Source organism: Acinonyx jubatus, chromosome B3 (genome assembly GCF_027475565.1).
Source record: "Acinonyx jubatus isolate Ajub_Pintada_27869175 chromosome B3, VMU_Ajub_asm_v1.0, whole genome shotgun sequence".
In the NCBI taxonomy this organism is placed as follows: Eukaryota; Metazoa; Chordata; class Mammalia; order Carnivora; family Felidae; genus Acinonyx; species Acinonyx jubatus.
Window position 1 is genome coordinate 139,417,961 of NC_069386.1, and position 16,344 is coordinate 139,434,304.

At 49.8% G+C, this 16,344-nt stretch overlaps 1 protein-coding gene across 4 annotated transcripts in view; it reads left to right on the forward strand.

Annotated features, from left to right (window-relative positions):
* The window catches only part of EML1 (EMAP like 1), a 185,158-nt gene that overhangs the window by 39,671 nt on the left and 129,143 nt on the right, over positions 1–16,344 (forward strand). Inside the window, exon 1 of one of the 4 annotated variants that reach the window (XM_053224925.1) lies at positions 15,852–16,038. The exons of 2 other annotated variants lie outside the window; for them this stretch is intronic. In XM_053224925.1, coding sequence (XP_053080900.1) covers positions 15,972–16,038 — 67 coding nt within the window. In that variant the 5' untranslated portion in view covers positions 15,852–15,971. Of the gene's footprint in view, positions 1–15,851; positions 16,039–16,344 lie in introns of those variants that run through there. One more of the 4 variants, XM_053224926.1, reaches the window with a different exon arrangement.

Here is a 16,344-nt window from a genome sequence, read left to right on the forward strand (position 1 = left end):
AATCTTTAACCTCCTTGAAGTTTTTCTTATGAAAAGGAAAGGTTCTTTAGGGGCAGAAACTGAAACTGCCCCTTCCTCTGACACAGCACCTGACTTTCAGAAGAAGGTTCACACTCAAGGTCTGTAGAATGAATGAACGAACGAACGAACGAACGAACCAGCTAAAGAGCAGGTAAACAAATCGAAGCTTAAGAAGTTAGATTGAAATGTGCATATAATTTTATTTCTCTTTTTGATGCTTATTTCTTTTTGAGAGAGAGAGCACGAGCTGGGGAGGGGCAGAGAGAGCGGGAGACAGAGGATCTGAAGCAGGCTCCAGGCTCTGAGAGTGGAGAGCCCAGTGCGGGGCTTGAACCCACAAGCTATGAGATCATGACCTGAGCCAAAGTTGGATGCTTAACTGACTGAGCCACTCAGGCGCCCCAATGTACATATAAGTTTAAACTTAATTTCAGTTCATTAAGTCCATACTGCACATAGCTTTTCTTAATTTTTTTAAATGTTTTTATTTATTTTTGAAGGAGAGAAAGAGACAGAGCATGAGTGGGGGAGGAGCAGAGAGAGGGGGAGACAGAATTCGAAGCAGGCTCCAGGCTCTGAGCTGTCAACACGGAGCCCGACGCGGGGCTCGAACTCACAAACTGTGAGATCGTGACCTGAGCCGAACCCGGAAGCTCAACCGACTGAGCCACCCGGGCGCCTCCATACTGCCCATGTTTGAAAAAATCAAGTACTTCTCCAGGGCTTAATACAAAAACAAAACAAAACAAAAAGTAGCAGTTAGCTTCCCTCATTTACCGTACCAACTCCACATTCTGACTTCCCAGAACCAACTGCCACTTCCAAATATTGTATCCATTCCTTTTGGTGTGCAAAGGGCACCTTTCTTGAAATAATATAAGTATCCTGATTCTTCCTGCTCTGCCGGGTTCAGAAACGTGTTATCTGGAATGCCCCACCACAGCGGGTGAAGACTTGGTTCTCTTTCGCGTGACTCACTCCACACCCGCACGTGCACACATATTCCCCATCTTTCCAATATAGTCACGTTATCATTTCTTCTTCTTCTTCTTTCTTCTTCTTCTTCTCCTTCTCCTTCTTTTTCTTCAAGTACAAAAGACAGTGTTATATTAGTTTCAGGTTCATGATTCAACAGTTCTAGACATAAGTCGTTGCTCATCACGGGAAGTGGGTTCATATTCCCCTTCACCTACTTCACCCATCCTCCCCCCCACCTCCCCTCTGGTAACCATCAATTTGTTCTCTATAGTTAAGAGTCTGGTTTCTTTGTCTCTTCTTTCTTTGTTCATTTGTTTTGTTTCTTAAATTCCACATATGAGTAAAATCATATTTTTCTTCCTCTGACTTATTTCACTTAGTATTATTATACCCTCTAGACTCATCCATGTTATTGCAAGTGGCAAGATTTCATTCTTTTTTGTGGCTGAGTAGTATTCCAATACACACATATATATATAGATATAGATATAGATAGATATAGATATAGATCTCCATCCATCTATAGATGGACACTCGGCCTGCCTCTTGGCTATTGTAAATAATGCTGCTATAAACATAGGGGTGCATGTCTCTTTTCAAATTAGTGTTTTTGTTTTCTCTGGGTAAATGTCCAGTAGTGGGGTTACTGGATCGTACGGTAGTCATATTTTTAATTTTTTTGAGGACCCTCCATGATGTTTCGCACTGGCTGCACCAGTTTGCATTCCCACCGACAGTGCACAGGGGTTCCTTTTTCTCCACATCCTTGCCAACACTTGTTTCTTGTGTTTTGGATTTTAGCCATTCTGACAGGCGTGAGGGGATATCTCATTGCAGTCTTGATTTGCATTTCCCTGATGATTAGTGATGTTGAGCAATTTTTATGTGTCTGTTGGCCATCTGGATGTCTTCTTTGGAAAAATGTCTATTCACGTCTTCTGCTCATTTTTAATAGGATTGTTTGTTTGTTTGTTTGTTTGTTTGGTGTTGAGTTGTATCAGTTCTCTGTATATTTTGGATATTAACACCTTACTGAATACATCATTTGCAAATATCTTCTCTCATTCAGTAGGTTGCCTTTTTATGCTGCTGATGGTTTCCTTTGCTCTGCAGAGACTTTTTATTTTGGTGTAGTCCTAAGAGTTTAATTTTGCTTTTGTTTCCCTTGCCAGAACAGATGTATTCAGAAAAATGTTTCTATGGCTGATGTCAAAGAGATTACTGCTTATGTGTTCTTGTAGGAATTTTATGGTTTCAGGTCTCACATTTAGGTCTTTAAACCATTTTGAGTTTATTTTTGCGTCTGGTGTAAGAAAGTGGTCTAGTTTCATTCTCTTGCATGTTTTTGTCCAATTTCCCAGCACCACTTGTTGAAGAGATTGTCTCTTTTTTTATTTCTTTATTTTGAGGGAGAGAGAGAGAGGAAGAGCGTGCACGTGTGTGCTCAAATGACTGTGGGTGAGGGGCAGAGACAGAGGGAGAGAGACAATCCCAACCAAGCTTTGCCATAACATCCCAATGCAGGGCTCAATCCCATGAACCATGAGATCGTGACCTGAGCCGCAATCAAGAGTCGAACAGACACTTAACTGACTGAGCCACCCAGACGCCCCAAGATTGTCTTTTTCCCATTGCATATTCTTGCCTTCTTTGTCATTGATTAATTGACTGTATAAACAGGGATTTATTTCTGGAATTTCTGTTCTGTTCTATTGATCCTTGTGTCTACTGTGCTAGTACCAAACTGTTTTTTTTAAGTTTATTTCTTTATTTTGAGAGACAGAGAGAGAGAGAACAGAGGAGAGGCAGAGAGAGAGAGAGAGAGAGAGAGAGAGAGAGAGAGATTGAGAATCCCAAGCAGGCTCAGTGCTGTCAGCATAGAGTCTGACGTGGGGCTCGATCCCACAAACCCACGAGATCATGACCTGAGCTGAAATCAAGAGCTGAACGCTCAACTGACTGAGACACCCAAGTGTTCCAGTACCAAACTGTTTTGATTACTACACATTTGTGGTATGTCTTGTTTTTTTTTAATGTTTACTTATTTTTGAGAGAGAGAGAGAGAGAGAGCAATCCAGGAAGGGCTTGAGAGAAAGGAAGACAGAGGATCCGAAGTAGGCTCTGCACTAACAGCAGTGAGTCTGATGTGGGGCTCGAACCCACTAACTGAAAGGCCATGACCTGAGCTGAAGTCAGCTGCTCAACTGACTGGGCCATCCAAAAGTCCCTGTAGTATATCTTGAAATCTGGGATTACAATACCTCTAGTTTTTTTCTTTTTCAACATTGCTTTGACTATTTGGAGTCTTTTGTAGTCAGTCCCATACAAATTTTAGCATTATTTGTTCTGGCTCTGTGAAATATGCCGTGGGTATTTTAATAGGGATTGCATTGAATTTGTGGATTAGTTTGGGTAGTATGGAAATTTTAACGATACTCGTTTTCCCCATCCATGAGCATGATATATCTTTCCATTTCTTTGTGTCACCTTGAATTTCTTTCATCAGTGTTTTATGGTTTTCAGAGTACAGGCCTTTCACCTCCTTGGTCAAGTTTGTGTCATATCATTATTTTTTCACTTGATCATTATGTGTTTATATTATTGTGACAATGAAATGCTCTCCATAGTTAAGCCATGTGGTGTATGATTGAATTTCCTTTCTTCTACAATTTTTTGTTTTCCTGGAGTAAGTAACTGTCTTCTGTTTTGTATGTATCTATCACCACATCATCTCCCAAATACTCTGGCTTGTGTGTAAATCTCCTCTCAATAGTTTCCAGTTTCATCTTTTGGTGGCATTTCTCCAGCACCTGTGTCCTCTGGCTGACATCTGACTGGCTGCCTGCTGGCAAATTGTTACTGTCCTTTCCACAACTGATGCCTTGCGATCTCTCATCCCATATCATTGGGGATTCCTTTCACCTCTCTCCTGGATCCGATTCCTTGGTTTTTGGATCTCATGTCTTTTTCTCTCTTGGCAACTCCCTCACTTTGGTGGAACACATCCTGCAGTAGCTTCCTGAGAAAGGAGGCACAGGGCAGCTAAGTTTTTGAGAACTTGCATGACTGAAAACATCTTTAGCCTTACACGCTTGATGGTTCGTCTGGGCCTGGATTACAGGCCCCTCCTTTTATCCTTTATTACTCCCCTCCCTTTATCCTTTTATATTTTCTCAAGTGTTTAGAGACCTCAGCCCCTCCATCCACATTTTAGAGAGGGACCTTCAAAACCTGCCCGAAGCTTTGAGTCCACAGATGAGGCTTGTCAACAGGAGGACTCCCCTGTGACTTTGGACCTTCCGCACCTCCAGGTCTGTCATGTTCCCTACAGAAGGGTCTCCCATGAGCAGACACTTGGCTGCCAAAATTGCCAGAGCTGAGGGTGGGAAGGGGGCTGGAGGGTGGTTCCTCGTTCAGCTTTAGGCAATCACTTCTTTCTCATCTTCAGGATGGCACCCCTTGGCATCTGTTGGTGCAGAGAACCCCCTACTTCCCCTGTTGCAGAGATTAAAACTCTAATCTTCTGCAGGGAGAGGAAAGGCATCGGGAAGGGGTCTAACCACTTCTGTCACAGTCACTTTGGGCTGCCAAACAAAATACCTGTATGGGCGGGGGACTTACTCAACAGAAATTTATTTGCTCCCAGTTCTGGAGGCTGAAAGTCCCAGCTCAGGGTACCCACAGGGCCCTCTTCCTGTCTGCTGTGGACAGCAGACTTCTCACTGTGTCCTCACGTGGTGGAGAGGGAGAGGGATTGGGGGGGGTGGTGTGGAGAGAGAGATCTTCCTCTTCTTATAAGGCCACGATCCTATCAGATTAGGGCCCACCACTATGACTCCAATTAACCCTAATTACTCCCTTAAGCCCTATCTGCATATACAGCCACGATGAGGTTAAGGCTTCAACATAGGCATTCAGGGAGACGTGATTCATTCCGTAGTAGCTTCCTAAGCATACTTTTGGCTAATCCTCCTGTTTCCAGCGTCTCCTATGCCCCTCATTCCCATAGGTGCTGGTGCTGTCAGTCCTTGAACCTTTGGGGGGCTCTGTGGTAGCAGATGGGGTGCTTCTTGGTTGCCCCAGCCTTACTGGCTTCAGTGGCAGCTTGTTGGGGGCAGATGAGCCCATACCTGTCCTGTCCTGTTCCCCAGCCTGTGGTTCTGTGGACATCCTCTCCTTCCATCCCCTCTGCCCGTGGGCATGAGAAGGTTCAGCAGAACGTGCTCGGTCCACCGCCTTTCCCTAGAAGGCCGCTGTTAGGTCTCCATTACAAGGGCGATTATGTTGCCAACAAAGTATCTGTTGAACAAATAAAGGAAACCTCACGTTTTTTGTGGCTTTCCATGCATCTCGTCCTTCTGACCCTCCCTCCCAGAAGACGTGCCCTCCATCCTTCTGTCCAAGGAGACTCCCCCTGCACACCACATCCTCAGGAAGCCTGTCCCAGCAGCCATCTCTTGCCTCCTTGAATTGTCACCAATTTCCCTTCCTCTGACTCTTCCCACCCTGACAAAGTACCCTTCCCCCCACCCTGGCCATGCTGCCCATGAGGGAGTCACACCGTCTCCCTGTATGACTGCTTGATCCTGGCCACTTCTAGCCCTCTGGCCTTGTCACTACTCAGCTGTCCAGCCTCTGGGTCCCCAGTGGTATCCTCATTGCCCAAACCATGGCCTTCTCCCCATACCTACCTCACTTCCTGCACCGCCCCCCCCAACTCCCTTTTCCTTAGAAGACATCCTTCCTTGGTGTCCTCTGAATCAGCAGCCTGGTCTGGCCAGCCCATTCCTGACCCACCTGGGAGGCCGCTGCCCAGGGTCTTACCACTTCACCCAGAAGTACGCCAGGGGTCCATTAGATTGTTTTCATGTCCCTGTGTCCCCTGGTCCAGTTTACACACCTTTTCCAATCAGCCTTCCTAAGGCACAGCCTAACTGTGTGGCGTCCAGGGACTTCTTGTTACCCGTGGGCCAAGCCAACCCCTTAGTAGGGGCACCCAGACCTTCCACAGTGGGGTCTCCAGTTTGACCTCCTTGTCCCATGCTTGGATTGAATAGAGCTGGGCAGCCCATCATTTCCCAGACATGCTAGCCTCTTCTTGGACAGCTTCCCCTTGTTCTCCCACTGTCTCATCTCCCAGGCCATCAGGGCTGGAGCTCTGGGCCCATCCACCCCTGGCTCGTCTCCATCTGTCCAGCCTCTGGGGATGCAGGGATGTCAGCTCGTATTACCCAGCTTCTTGGGTAAAGTCTTCCCTTCCTTCCCCCTCGGCTCTCAAATGTCTTCCTCAGCTGCAGAGATGGTCGTTGAGAACAGTACAATGAGGGTCTGGACTTGAAAGCACCAGATTTAAACCTTGCCTCCACCACTCACCAGCCCCGTGACCTCAAGCGAGGCACCTGCCCCTCTGCTCCCAGGGGAGTTTCCCTATGTGTAAAACTGAGGCAGTACTACCCACCCTACAGACATGTAGCATGGGCTGGAGTTCATGCATGGGTGGCAAGTGGCACATTTCCCCAGTGAGCCTTGGTCCCCTCCTGTGTGTTTGGTGTGTTCCTGTGCATATGCTTCCTCCTGGACCACGAGACCCCCAGGGTTGGGCTGGTGCTTTATTCCCCCTCGTGTCCTCTGTTCCCAGCCCAGAGTGGTCACTCAGTGTGTGCAAAGGAGTGAGCCAATGGTCAGCACCCTGTCTGTGAGCAAGCCATGAGTGAGGAAGGAGCAGCAGTGTCTCACCACTGATCTCTCATCAGAAGACCCTTTAAACCTTTGCCTTAATCAGTGGGATAGCTGGAGTCTAAAGTCCAAAGGCAAACATTTTAGCAAGGCTTCCAGGACCCTGGGCTAATTACAAACAAGTGTTATGCGTCCAGCCCACAGAAATGTAAAAGCCTGTGATGGAAGTGGTGGGAAGGGACAAGGCAAACTTCAGAAGCAGGTCTTTTACTTGGCTTTCCAGATAATTACTCAGATTTCTGGCAACTTTATTTTTTGCAACTTTGAGGCCATGAGGCAGCTTAAGGTAGCGCTTTAAATATACTTGTGTGAATCTCAATAATTTTTAAAATATACAATATGGAGAGATTCTAAGTCTTTCCATGCTAGCTAGGACTGCCATATAATTTGTCTTCCAAACCAGAACACCCCAGGGCCACAGGGGGGCTCCGGCTGATCACCCAGGACACAGGCACAAATCTGGCTGCCCCAGCACTCTGGGATGAACAGCCGACCTGATATTGGTGTATTTACTCTGTGGTTAGTCGGTGGTATGCCAAAAACTGCCATAAAACCTTGCAGATATTCCTGAAAATGACACTGTTGAGTGGAGACGTTGCAACGGGGATTTTGTTTGTAATCTATTGCAACACCTGCAATACTGTATGAATTACAGACAGTCACAATGTCAAGTTTCCTAAATCACACATAACTCTAGAAAGGGAAAGCCAATCGAACATTACTCTAAATTTTCCACTTCAATTCAGACGCTTCAAAACTTGTAGATCATTTTGATGCATCCAGATCATCAAGAACACTTTTGAGTGACGGGGCACCTGGGTGTCTCAGTCGGTCGAGCGCCCAACTTCGGCTCAGGTCATGATCTCACGGTTTGTGGGTTGGAGCCCCGCGTCAGGCTCTGTGCTGACAGCTCGGAGCCTGGAGCCTGCTTCGGATTCTGTGTCTCCCTTTCTCTCTGCCCCTCCCTCCCCCACTCTCTCTCTTTCTCTTTCTTTCAAAAATAAATTAAACATAAAAAAAAAAAGAACACTTTTGAGCGAATAACCTTCTGAGAGGAGAAAAGCCATGGGTTTCTCGGATAGTAAGGAGTTTTCAAATCCATTGGACTATTAACAAGTCAAGCGTGGACGGCTCAGAAGTTCATGATTCTCTGGTGCCGACAGTCCTGTGATAGCAGAATGAGGCTGGAGAGAGGCCCCTGATAAGGCTGTGTGTGCTGTTTCCCAGCCAGTGCTTCTGACCCGCCCCAGCCCGTCCAGGACAGGATGTGCACGGGTAGTCAGGAGCCAGCTTCCCCGAGTTACGGCCGACTCACCTTCGTGTCTGCAAACGTGAGGACCAGGTTCCCCGGCATGAGACCAAGGAGAACGCTATGAGGACTCCACATTGGCTGCTGGGGGGGCGGGGAGGTGTTGGGGGGCTGAGGCGTGGGGGCGGGGCAGGTGAACAGACACAAAGCCAAGAGCAGAAGCCCAGCTCCCATGGTGTCAATGGTCCCGTTTCTATAGAGTTTCAAAAAGCAGGTTGGTTTGGCACACGTGGACGTGTTGCCTGCCCTAAGCAGCAGAGGAGGCGGGGACTCTGGCAGGACTCTGAGGTTATTGTATCTCGTTCAGGAGAAAAGAGCCCAGTGGAGTGGAGCTTACAGACTGAGTGGAAGGACACTTGCCGCAGTGGGAACCACACAGGGGGAGCCCCAGGGACAGCCCACTAGGGAGGGTCTGGGGCAGCATGAGCTCATTGGGGCGGCAGATGCATGAGCAGGGGGACCAGGGGCCTTGAAAGACTCTGAAAGCTGTCTGCGTGTTCTGCACTCTGCCTTGTGGGTTTCTTTTTCTCCCACAGGGAGAACAGTTGTAAAACTGGAGAGTGTAGAAGAAACATCCCCAGGGGAATTGCCAAGAGCCCAAAGATGGTGAGAAATGGTGGGCGCTCCTTCGTTACCGCGACCGCCTTCTCTGGGCCTTGACAAACCATCTCGAACCTCACCAGATGGGCATTGCAGAAAACTGGGAAGGGAAAAATGTCATAATTTTCCCCAACACGGAAGAAGTTGGCTTCTGGGGAATAACAGCTGATAAATTTGATGGGTTTAATATGGGTTCCGAGCAAACATTTTAACAGATCTTTGAAGAGGTAGCATGTATGATCTTGGAAGGAGATGCGGTTCCTAAGAGCCAAACCAACTTTGTTCTCTCTTTTCGTGGCGTTACCAGACTGGATTGACAAAGCACTGGTAAAGATCCTTCACAAAACACTGTGCATACTCAAGAAAAATAGGCTGGGCGAACAAACAATTGGGGCAATTGCATATTTAGTTGGACAAACATATTAGCGTATTGATAAATACAGCAACGGAGATGCGGCTGGTGAGGCATCTGGATGGGTGCACGGAGCCCCACCCCCTCCTGTGCTGCTAACGTGTCTGTTGATTACAAGGATGAAAGAGGGCATTAAAGAGTTTGTTAAGGCACACGCCCCATCGTCAGAAAGCTGATGTCTTAGATGCCAGATATCAGAGCTTAAAGATTTGGGTTGGCTAAGAGGATGGGTTGGAACCAACAAAATGACATTTAACAGCGTAAAGATAAATCCTGTCTTTAGATTTTTCTTTTTTTTTTAATCGATTAGCTCAGTACAAGATGGAGAAGACCCAACAGCAGTTCATTTGAAAAGACTGATAGGTTTGTAATTGACCGGAAGTTCAACATGAACCAAGAGTATACATCCTGACTGCTCAAAAAAAAAAAAAAAAAAAAAAAAAATCAATACAAACTTCAGTTGCATTAATAGAATCATAACATCCAAGTTGTTAAAGGGAAAGGCCACACCGGTCGGTCTGCTGAGGTTATTGTATTCAACTCTGGGTCCAGGATTCAGGAGAAAAGAGCCCGTTTGAGCGAGGTGGGCATCTATTCAGACAAGGGGTTGAGAGACTACATCACAGGATGGATGGGGGGCTTCAGCCTGGAGAATGCAAGAGCTCTCTACAAAGCATTTGGAAGCCTATCGTGTGTTATGAGCAACCGATGTTGTCTAGCGGGTTCATTCATTCACTCATTCATTCACTCAGCATTCACTCAGCGCCAACTACTTTCAACATTATGTCCAGCATGACCAGTGTCTGGAGCATCTAATCTCCTGGGAGAGATGGATGGACACACACACACACACACACACACACGCACACCGGTTAAGGCAAGGCCAACTTAACATAAGGGATACAGTAAAGTACCAGCAGATGTTGGAAGTGTAGCAGATGGGATTACTCAGCCTCTAAGCTGGCGGGAGGGGCAGGCAAAGGCACACTGGGCTGGGGCATGGGCAGGGGTCCAGAGCAGTCAAGTGCATGGCATGACTGAGAGTCATGAACGTTAGCTGCCGATAGCATGGTGTGGCAGGAGCGTGTCAGAGGCCAAGGACAGCATTTGCTGCAGGAACACAGACACGCTTGAAAGTCTGTGCCAAGATGCTTGCCCTTCGTGCGGTAGAGGCCACAGAGAATGAAATGACATCGTTAACCCCTCTCTGGGCGAGTTAACCCTGGAGCCACAGAATGGAGCTGGGGAAACTGGGACACAGGCTGTTTACTGCACGATTCCTGAGCAGACAGCCTACACCGGGACACCGGAGATTCAATCAACCGGACAAAAGTGCGGTCTATGAAGAATGCTTTGGGAAAGGCGATTCGGGATAAAAATAACCAACAATCTTTTCAATAATTCAAGCTCTTCCACTCTGAGGTGGCCGAGAGACCATTTGTCAGGGACGTTGTAGAAAAAGTACAGGCAGGTTGGAGACCGAAGAGTTTAATGTTCTTTATTGATGCCAAGAATCTCTGATTACCTCTCATTTTATGGAGTGACAATCTTATCATAGAGTGTATTTTATATTTTGATATCAGTAGTGAATGGTGTCTTGAATCCATGGAAGAACCAACCCTTGGCTTTGGGATTCTATATTATGTCAATTTGCCAGGGCGGCTGTAACCCAGTAGCATGCACTGGGGGGGTGGGGGGAGTGGGGGAGAGGGTCTTAAGCAGCAGAAATCGATCACTTCATTGGTCTGGAGGCTAGAAGGCCAAAATCAAGGGCTTGTCAGGCTTGCCTCCTTCCGAGGGCCACAAGGGGAGGATCCGTCCCAGGCCTCCCTCCTTGGTTTCTGGACAACTGTCTTTTTCCTCTGTCCACTTTTCCTGTGTCCTAACCTTCTCTTCGTATATGGCCATCAGTCCTATTGGATTAGGGCCCACCCTAATGACCTCAATTTTTAGAAAATGTTTATTTATTTATTTTGAGACAGAGAGGGAAAGTTAGAGAGCAAGCAAGGGAGGGGCAGAGAGAGGGAGACAGAGAATCCCAAGCAGGCTTCTCATTGTCACCCAGGAGCCCCACGAGGGGCTTGAACTCATAAACTGTGAGATCATGACCTGAGCTGAAATTAAGTGTCAGACGCTTAACCATCTGAGCCACCTTGGCGCCCCCCTAATGACCTCAGTTTGACTTCGTGACCTCTGTGAAGACCCTGCATCCAAGTAAGGTCACATTCCGGGGTAGTAGAGGTTAGTCCTTCAACGTACGAATTTTGGGCTGACACAGTTTAACGAAGGGCAACTTTTCTTTGCTCTTAGAATATAATCAGACCCCCCCACTTTTCAGTGCAGGGGTCAGCAGCAGTAAATACAATGATGCGGTCACGCGGCCATCACGAACATCTATCTCTAGAACTTTCTGATCATTCCAAACTGAAACTCTGTTCCTGTTAAACACTAACTTCCCACCCCCCTCAGCCCCTGGCACCCCCAAGTCTACTTTCCGTCTCTATGAATTTGACTCCTCTAGGGACCTCATACAAGTGGAATCATGCAATATTTGTCCTTCTGGGTCTGGCTTATTTCACTCGGCATAAGGTCCTCAAGGTTCATCCGTGTTGTCGCAGGTGTCAGATTTTCCTTGCTTTTAAAAACTGAATAATATTCCATTGTACGTATATATCACATCTTGTTTATTCATTCGTCTGTGACAGACACTTGGGTTGTTTCCACATTTTGGCTGTTGTGAATGTTGCTGCTATGAACAGGGCTGTGCAAATATCTCTTCAAGACCCTGCTTTCAATTCCTCTAGGTACATGCCCACTAAAGTAGAATTTTCTACTTTATTCTTTGAAGTGCACATATGACTCTTTAAATCGAGTACACGGCCACACTGGCAGTTTGGAAAATACTGTGTTCTGTGGCTATATTCCCAGCCCCAAGCACGGTGCCTGGTACTGGATTAACTATTTTTGGAGAAATGCTGAATTAAACAATAGACACACGAGGCCTACGTTTCTGGGCAATTTCGTTTTTTATTCTCTATGAATAAAGGCTACAGAGCTTCTATTTTCCTAACTGTTTTCCACACATTGTACAATATGCTTCTATTAATGCCACGGAATGCTTTGGTTCTATTGTCCTTGAGAGTATACATCGCTTATTACAATGACAACAGTTTCTGGTCTTGGGCCACCAAGTATTTCAAAATGACACAGAACAACAGACTGTTTAAGTGTTTGGGTGCAAAACCCATACATCATTAAGTGCTCAGAGATCTTTCTTGGACTCTCCCCATGGATCTTTTTCTTAAGTTGTTTTTTTTTTTTAATGTTTATTTATTTTTGAGAGAGAGACAGAGCATGAGCGGGGGAGGGGCAGAGAGAGAGGGAGACACAGAAGGCTCCAGGCTCTGAGCCATCAGCACAGAGCCCGACGCGGGGCTTGAACTCACAAACCGTGAGATCATGACCTGAGCCGGAGTTGGAAGCTCAGTCGACTGAGCCACTCAGGCGCCCCCAAAACATAGCCGTTTCATATTCTAGGTTAAGAGTGTAATAACGATCTTTATCATCTCAAAAGCAAGTGGACTGAGCTCCTATTAATTGTAATTTTGCTCTAGTGCAAGTAACATCTTCTCTGAAAATCTCCGGCTCAATTTTTCTCCTGCCCCACTTCTGAATCTTCTTTATTCTTAACTCTCCTTAGTTGTGGTCAAAGATCATTATCCTTAAAGTCATAAATGAAGAATATTAACATTCTTCAGAAGAACCCTCTTTTAATCACTTATTTATAATTATCATTTCCTTTCCAAGTTTAAGAATGCCACGGTCAGCTTTTTATACCAAGTCTCTGCTGTATCCTAATATGTAAAACTGCAACGTGGAGTAAGGGTAGGGTTAGGATGGGATTTGAAAGCGGAAAGGTGGGAAACGGGAAGACAGACAAGGGTAAAGGTCACAGTGCACCTGCGTTAAGTCTTGTCCTCTAAAACCCCCTCCTCTACAGCACCTGCCTCTTTTTTTTCATGCACATATTTTATTGATTGCTTGATTTGATTTTTTATCATTAATTTTATGCTGTATTTATTTATTTTTTTAAATATGAAATTTATCGTCAAATTGGTTTCCATTATAGCACCTGCCTCTTGCAGCCTACCTGTGCTGGTCGGTGGCCGGGTGGCTTTCTGTGACCCTGCTGCCTCCATTGCCCTCTGTATTTGGCCTGCATTTCCTTTTCCTGCCAAAATTCTCAAACACGCATCTACGTGTGCTCATCTTTTGATGACCAGCAGGCCCTGGCTCCTGTCCCCACTGGTCACCAAGATGCTCCTGGCCACCCAGCAAGCTCTTTGCTACCAGATGGAGGCCTCATCCTCCATGATCCGTTCTGCAGAGAATTCTGTGAAAGCGCCCACCTCTTTGCCACGCTCAGCGCTTACAGTTTCTTCATTTATTTTTTTCACATGCTTGTGTTTTTTTTTTAAATTAGATATAATCTATTGTCCAATTGGTTTCCATACAACACCCAGTGCTCATCCCAACAGGTGCCCTCCTCCATGCCCATCACCCACTTTCCCTTCCCTCCCACCCCCCATCAACCCTCAGTTCATTCTCAGTTTTTAAGAGTCTCTTATGGTTTGCCTCCCTCCCTCTCTGTAACTTTTATTTTTTTCCCCCTTCCCCTCCCCCATGGTCTTCTGCCAATGTCCCGTTAGGTTTCCCTGTTTCCCTTTCCTGACGCTCCTTTGGAATTTCTTCCTCTCCTAGCTACCGCTACCAGTAGTCTCTGCCCTGCTTCTGTTGACTCTCCATTCTCACCTTGAGAAAGTTCATTAACAACTTCTACCCAAATCCCATTCGTTCACTGGCTGGCCACCTCCAATCTCCATTTGCTCCAGGCATTTTGAGTGGGATGCTCGCTATCTGTCTTGGCTTCCCCGCCTCTCCAGCTGTCTGCCCTACAGGCACGTCCCTCTGGCCCATCCCTCTGGCCCACCCTCAGTCTCTCTTTCTTCCCTCTGGCCTGGCCTCACCCTGGGCCACTCCAGCTCCAGGCCCTGCTGTCCTGTCCACACACAGACTCATCTCTCTAATGCAGTCTTAGCAGCCACTGGCTTGTGTGCAAGCCTCCCACCTTCCTCCTGCCGGCTGTGTTCAGGCTCCTCCGCCGGCCCTCCGGGCCTCTCCTACCTGGCTCTCCCCTGCCTCTGTGCAATCTCATTTCCCACCTGTCTGCAATACAAGCCGTTCATTCCTATCAGACCAGCCCTTCGGCCCGTAGCAGACCCCGGATCACTCATGCTGTCTGTCCTTCCCATCGTCCTTCAAGCACTGGGACAGTCAAACCAGCAGTGCCCACAGCCCTTCAGGGTCCCACACGTGTTTTTCCTGTGAACAATCCCTCTTGTCCCCCTGTGCTTGGTCTTCCTGACCAGGTCCGGGGTAAGGTCTTCAACCTCCCTTCTGCCCATGATGTCCAGTGATGTCTACTGCCAGTTGTCACTTGCAGGGACACTTGCAGGGACAGAGCCCCCGCCCTCACCACGCCCTCTGCTTCTGCCTCTGAACCCAGTGAGGCCCACACACCGCCCTGATGGAAACTTTTTACTCATTTCACCTACAGTGTGTTCAACCCATACAGGCGAATACTAACAACTTGCAACCCTTCAGACATGTAAGTGAATTAGAACATGTAAGGGAATCACATGTGGTTATATCGTGTAAGTGAATTGTAACAATTGTGTGACAAGGAGCTCAAATGTCGGCAGTCTCTCCTGCGCCCGGGGGACCATCCAACGGAGACATTCTTCTCTCCTGCTTCCTCCTATGTTATTTACCAGCACCGGTACTTGACGCGGAGCGTGGTGGAACTCCAGTCATTAATGCAGTGTGTGAGTGTGTGTGAATGTGTGTGTGTGTGTGCGTGCGTGCGTGTGTGTGTGCGCGCGCGCTGGGAAAGTTACACACTGGTGGGTCCGGGTGCCTCTCCTGCTATGGAACTTGTTCGGAACTCGCTGTCTTCCCGAGACGGAATGCACACGGCTCTCTGGGCTCCTGGAACCAGTTAACAAGTGTGTAATGTGACAAATCTGTACCGCAGGGGCCGATCAGAGGGGAAGGAGCAGAGCAGATGTTGTGGCTCCTTCCCAGGCCGCCCAGACTGTGCGGCCCCAGGTGCCCCGGCCTCCATTTGCAGCGGCAGGCCGCCTCTCTCCCCGCCCGCGAGCCGACGGCCGAGCGGAGTCACCACCCCGCGCTAATCCTCCCCGGAGGCCGGGCCTCGTGGCGGCGGAAAACGTGTGGGGAGAGGGGCGCGCCGCGGCCGGCGCCGCTGCGAGGGGGAAACGCGGCCGAGATGGGCTGGCACGCAGTCCATGTTTGGGCCTGGAGCTGCGGGCGGGCGCGGGGACGGGGCCTTCGGGGAGCGCGGGCCTCCGCTCCCGCAGTGGGGGTGGGGAGGGGCTCTCCCCGCGCGCCCGCCCCGCCGCTGCCTTTGTCCCCCACGCCCCCCCGCACCCCTGCGTCCCGCCCTCCCGGGGACGCCGCGGTCCCGAGAGGCGGCGGGGTCCGGCCCCGGCGCCCCCGCAGGCCCCCAGCGCTCGGGCACCCGGCCGCCCGGCCGCGTCCCCGGCCCCCGGCCCCCGGCCCCGCCCCGCCGCCCCGCCCCGCCGAGGCCGCCCCCTGGCGGGCAGCGCCGGCAGCGCCGGCGTCGGGCCCGCGCGGCGGCGACGGCGGCGGCGGCGGCGGCGGCAGCGGCGGCGGCGGGCCCGGGGTTGCCATGGTAACCGGCCGCGGCCGCCGCCACAGCAGGGCCGGCCCCAGCGCCAGCGCCGGCCGCGGCTCGGCTCGGCTCAGTGTGGGGGTGAGCGGCGGCGGCGCGGCCGGGCCGGGGGGGAGCGGGCGCGGCCCGGCGGCCTCAGCATGGAGGACGGCTTCTCGAGCTACAGCAGCCTGTACGACACGTCCTCGCTGCTCCAGTTCTGCAACGGTGAGGGGCGGCGGCCGGGAGGGCGGGGGCCGCGGGCGGCGGGGGCCGGGGCCGGCGCGGGGGCGAGGCCGGGGCCGGGAGGCCGCGCAAAGTTGCGGCGGAGGCGCGCGGTTCCCGCCGCCGCGGGCGCATTGTGCAGGCCCGCGGGCCGCGCCCGGCTCTCCCCCGCCGCCCGCGCCCCGCGCCCCGGGCCCCGCGTCCGCGCCCGCGCCGGGCCCGCCAGGGCGCGCGGGCGGCGGCCGGGGGTGCCGGGGACCCGCGGAGCGCACGGGGCCGGGCGGCGCGTGGGGAGGCCGGGGCGGCCGC